Source organism: Hyperoodon ampullatus (assembly GCF_949752795.1).
Source record: "Hyperoodon ampullatus genome assembly, chromosome: 6".
Classification (NCBI taxonomy): Eukaryota; Metazoa; Chordata; class Mammalia; order Artiodactyla; family Ziphiidae; genus Hyperoodon; species Hyperoodon ampullatus.
This window is the reverse complement of record NC_136919.1, coordinates 1,660,030-1,665,532: the sequence shown is the minus strand read 5'-3', so window position 1 is coordinate 1,665,532 and position 5,503 is coordinate 1,660,030. Positions and strand designations below refer to the sequence as shown.

The 5,503-nt window shown below is 60.6% G+C and overlaps 1 protein-coding gene across 1 annotated transcript; it reads right to left on the bottom strand.

Moving 5' to 3' along the window:
* Positions 1-244: 244 nt before the first annotated feature.
* Positions 245-5,081, bottom strand: CCDC187 (coiled-coil domain containing 187; the record flags this gene model as incomplete). Its single annotated transcript, XM_079705869.1, has 3 exons — positions 245-476; positions 3,752-3,924; positions 4,884-5,081. The coding sequence occupies 3 exons, from the start codon at positions 5,079-5,081 to the stop codon at positions 275-277; spliced, it is 573 nt and encodes a 190-aa protein (XP_079561995.1). The 3' UTR covers positions 245-274.
* Positions 5,082-5,503: the final 422 nt, after the last annotated feature.

Sequence of the window (5,503 nt, the reverse complement as noted above, 5' to 3'; positions counted from 1 at the left end):
CCCGTGGCATTCATCTGTATGTTATAGAGAGGCTGTTATGGCTGCGCAGGGCAAAGCACCAAAAGGACTCGTAAAGCTCGTCTGATGATTTGGGGTTTAAAGCGCTGGTGGTGAGTTTTGGGCATTTTATGCAGGAGGGGACAGCTGAGCGGGGGAGCTGAAGGAGACGGATCCCAGGAAAATTCCATGAGGGGTTTAACGGAGAAATAATCATTTCCTATGAAAGATAATGACTTCTCTGGAGGCTGGTATCAAGATTTATTGGCCCAAGAGGTTACAGGGATTGGAGCCAAGGTGAGACCTTGGAGGGAGTAATCTTGAAATTGAAGTCTTGCCCCAGGTCAATACATCTGAGTGCCACAGCCCTCAGCTCTGCACACGTGACGTCGGCTGAGATTAAATGCATCCAACACCTTCGGTGGACGTACTTCCTCCTCCGGCCGGTCATTTTACAGCCCCGTGCTCCCTGGATCCAGCTGTCACAGGAAGGCGAGGCCAGGGTTTTCATGAGTCCCCCTTGACCAGACTCCCTTCAAGGGTGAGGGGCCACGGGCTGAAAAATGACTCCAGGGGCACAACAGCCTGCTGGGCACCCCGGGAGGCCCTCTGTCCAGCTGCAGGCGTGGCCACACATCACACAGAGCCGTCAGCCCCAGCCTATAGCGACCAGACCCGAGACTATCGAATTTGAGGCAAATCTGCAGGGTTTCGATGTGGGAGATTTATGACCATGCCAGACGTGTGTGTGTAAAATAACATAATTTGTCTCACACGGCCTCGTAAAGCCAAAAGGGTCAGCAATAAATAGAAAAAAATAAAAAATTACAGAATAATTTGTCAGAAAACTAATAGGAAATCAATAAGAAAGCTGTAGTTCAAAATTTCTTTTGAAATTGTGTACTTAGAGAATGAACACACATTTTCCCCCATGGACCCAAACTTCTTCTGTGCTCTAAGGTGGGCTTGGGAATATCGGGGGGGAAATCAGCATGAACTCTCGTAGCTGGTGCTTCCCGGGACCATGACCCTGTTCTCGGCGAGTTGGAGGTGTGACGGAGGCTGGGCTGGTGAGCTGGTCCACCCAGACCTGAGAGTCGGCCCCAGAGGCTGGAGCCCGGTGAAGGGCTGTAGGGGGCTCCTGCCTTCACACAGGGACCCTGCAGTATTCTATGGGGTCTGAGAGGCAGCCCCTGGGAGCTTTGCCAGACCAGCTTTGGAGATGCCGCCCACTCAAAACTACAAGCGTATGGAAGTCTGGGTCTCCCCAGGGTCCATAAATGTAGTTAAGTGAATGAGCCCCTCTCCTAAAGCTGGATAAGCAGCAGGACATTTTAAGCCAACACACCGTTTGCTTGATTCCCCGTCAAGCAGGTATTTTCCAACTTGAGAATTGTAGATGGAGGATGGATGGATGATAGATATAGTTGATATAGGTAGACGACTGAGAGATGATATAAATGATAGATGATAGATAACTAAATAGATGATAGATGAGTGATCGTTGATGTAGATGACAGACAGGCAGAGAGATTGCTGTAGGACATTGGAAGTAGCTTTCAAGAGATCCAAGCACAGTATAAGTGAGCCCCATCTCAAGAAATCCTAACCACATCAGAAGTTATAAAAGAACTGATTGTTGGGCTCATTGAAAAGCCACTTTTCCAAATGCACAGACGATACAATCCAGGTCAAAAATATTGAAAATACTGAAATGAGAGACCCCCCCATCAGGACAAGTATGTTGAGGAGATACTGCATTGGTTTCTAGTGAATTCCCTGGAGCACAAGCTCAGATGCGTTCTCACGTTAGAACCAACACACACACTATCCAGCTTTCTGCTCATCCTGAGGAAGGCGGGGCACAGGCCCAAACTGTGGCCGCAGACAACACTCAGGGAACTGGCAGACAGGATACCAGGGCCGGCCACTGTCCGAGTCTGTGCCCTGGCGCCTGTGCTTCTGCAGGGCTGCTCCGGATGAGGGGTGGGCTGGCTGCTGGGACCCCTCAGAGCCCATCAGCGGCTTGTGGGACGGCTGCTGTGGGTAGAGGTCGGTGCTGCGGTGGCCTGTCCTTCAGCCCGTGAAGGTCAGGTGCCCTGGTCCTTACACTGAGCCAGTCCCAGAGCCACCCTGCCCAGCCTACTGAGGCCCCCGTCCCCGAGGGCCTGCACCCAGCTGTCTCGCCTTGTCCTCTCAGCTCAGCCTCTCCCCAGTTCCTTCCCACAGGAAATCATCTCTATGCTTGAATCAACATTAACTTCCTGGACGCCTGCCTGAGTCTCGTGCTCAGAGAGGCAGGCACTCATCAGGGGACACCTGGAGGCCCGTGTGGCCCGAGGGACGTCCCTGTAGGAGCACCTCACGCAGGGGCCCACATGCCGAAGCCCTTGGAACCCTCCGGGGCCTCGCTGCATCGCAGAGGGCTCATTCGATGGCCAGCCGGGCAACGGGCTTTTGTTTCTTCCACGAGGCATCCTGAGCACCCTCGGGGAGGCCGGGGCCCACCCACTCTCAGAGGACAGGCCGGAGGGTTGGCTGGCCACAGGTGAAGTGACCTTCTGCCCCTGAACTGCCACCTCCTCTGATCTGCACACAGGGGACACACACTGATCTCCCAGCCCCAAGTAATTGGCTGGACACCATGGAGGCACCAGGCCCTTGGCCTTCATAAGTCAGAAGCAGGCAAACATCTCCATGGATGGTTTCCCAATGAGGCAAAGCTGAGGTGCGTGTCAGCGCAGGCGTGACCCCAGACTCAGCACCTGGCCTCCCCGACCCACCAAAGCCTTTCTCTTGGCCTTTGCTGAGGCCCACGGCACCCTGTCCTGGCACGTGGCCTCCAAGTTGGAAGGGGGGCCGCTGGACAGCAGTGGTGCCTCCAAGGGCTGGTGGGGTCCCTGCGAAGGCCACTCTTGGGGGACGAGCCCCTTTCCAGGATGGGGGCTGCCTTCTGCGTCCTCACCTGCAGCTTGTCGCTTTGGGGTGCTCAGATTAGAGTCTGGCAGGTGGCCAGCCCTGGGGGACTTCGAAGCTTGCTAGGAGGAAAAAGGGCCTCCCGGGGCCATTTTAATCAAGATGGAAGGGAAGGAGGTGGTGCCAGTGCAGGGTCATCAGGAAACTCTTGATGGCAAAAGCAGCTCCGCTTCCGCCCACCCCAGGGCCCCCGGCCCCTGCCCCAGATGACTGAGCCTGGGCCGGGCCCCTCTCATCTGCCAGGAGAGGCTCTTCTGCTGCAAACCGGAGCCAGTAGCCCCGAGGCCAGGCCTGCGGGAGAAGGCCAAGCCGTCCCGGCCGGGAGAGCAGCCCACGCCAGTCCCGAAGGGGGGTGCCCGGCAGCTGGGTGGCCACACATGCACCACCCTCTGTCCTCCAGCCAGGCCGGTCTATCTGCCCTGTCTCACTGTGCCCTACAGCAGCCCAGGGATGGTGGCACCCCTATCCCCATTCATTCGGCAGATGAGGAAACGGGCTCAGAGAGGGGAGGACACACCTGGGCCAGTGGCACAGCTGGGACTGTGCCAGAATCTGCCTGTGCTCCTCCCACTGGGCCAGGGCCGCTCTGGCCTCTGCCCACAGCCCTGTGGGCCGGCCAGCAGAGCCAGGCCCCGCCGGTGCCCCCAGTGTCCCCTCCCCTCCTCCCCGTGGCAGGGCCAGGTGTGCAGGGCCCAGCGGCTGTGACACAGTGGCCACGCAGCACAGGAAAGGCTTTTAATGGGGAGCACCAGGACCAGGGCTGCCCCCGACCACTCACTGAGGGACTTGTGGGTTCTCGGGGCTCCTCTGGGGGCGGTGGCTGCCAGGGCTGCCAGGCCTGTGCGGTGTTGGGGTGCGCGGGGGGCGTGAGGAGGCCTGGGCGGGCCCCTCCGGCCGCTGGCTTGTCCCAGGGCCCTCCTCCCGAGTGGCCTTGACTTCGGGGCTGGAACTCTACGAGAAACAGCACAGAGCGAGCTGGCCCATCTCCTCTTAGGAAAAGCGGGAGGCAGGCTTCACAGGCAGCAGGCGCGGCAGGGCGGCCGGCAGCACGGTGGACAGCGCACTCGCGGGGGTGGGCACCAGGCTGCGACAGGGGGTCTTTGACTCGCAGGAGCCCCACACCCTGTTGCTAACAGTCCCCATCAGGTGCAGACATGAGGCCCAGAGCTGGGGGGGGTCCTTGCCTGAGGGCGCCCAGGTCCCTGAGCTGGAACCAGAAGAGGGGCTGTGGAACCCGGCAGCCCTGGGCCCCCCTCCTGCAGGCTGTCCTGGGGCAGGCAGCACCTTGGTCTGTGGTCAACCGTGCAGGTTAACAGCGCAACTGCTAACCCACCCCAGCTGCGTCACAGAGTCCAGTCCAGTCCACCCTCCCCCCGCCAGGTGAGACCGTTGGCATCCCTAACTTACAGGAGGGATGCTCAGCCTGGGGACAGGCGCCCGACCTGCATCCACACGGCCTCCTTCCCGCGACAGCAGCAGGAATGGGGAGCGGGAACCAGGGCGCCCTCACGGCTCAGGGATCCCAAGGGGCCGGCCTCTCCGAGGAGCCCAGGCCGTGCTCTCTCCGGCCTCGGCCCCTCCTCCACCACCGCCCCCAGGAGCTGCGTAAAGCCCTGGCCCCGCCCCTGCTCCAGCCTCACCCCCCTTCCCCCCGGGCCCCCCACCTCCGGGCCTGGAGCACCTTCCAGCCACTGGGGGTCTGGTTCCTCCTCCAGGGCCCGGCCAGGGCCGCCTGGTTCAGGAAACCCACTTTGCCACCCGTCCCGCCCTCCACCCGACCCCTCCAGAGTCCCTTTCCACCCTGGGTCACGGATGTTTTTACAAGGGACTCGCACATTCCCACAAAGCAGCCGGGTGACAAGCGTTTCCTGGCCAGAGGCCGAGCCCCCAGGCCAGGTGAGAGCACCCACCTGAGGCAGCCTGCTCCGGGCCTGAAGCTCCTGCCGCAAGAGAGCCGTGGACCTCTGCAAGGAGAGGATGTCCTCCTGCTGCTGCAGAAGAAGCTTCCTCTCTTGGTGGGAGAACAGGTGGATGTGGCGCAGGTACCAGGTCTCCCTCTGAACCAGCCGGAGGAGAAAACGGCGGCACGACCCCCCGGCCCGGCACATGCTGGATGGCGAGGAGTGTCGGGGGAAAGCCGGGCTCTGGCGCCGTGCGGGGACCCTCCCTGTGCCCCTCCAGATGCCCCTGCCCTTCTCACCCTGCTCAGCCGGGAGGCCCCACGCACTCTGGCCCTCTCTTGGGTTTGGCCAACAGGAGACTCCGGCAGGAGGGAAGGCGGGCGTTCCCTGGGTGCCCCCAAGCGAGGCTGGCACAGGCTGGCTGCACCCCTGCCCTAACCCCTACAGCCCTCCCTCGCCAGGTGCTGGACTCTGTCCCTTTGCTGAACCGTCCCTGACTCGCCCCTGCCGTGTCTCTGACAGCACAACCCTCGGCAGAACCTCCCTGCCAGGAGCACGCCCCCCGTGGGAGGTGACAGCCGTCACAGGTCAGAGGGGGAAACTGAGGCTCAGCAGGGCTGGGTCCCTCG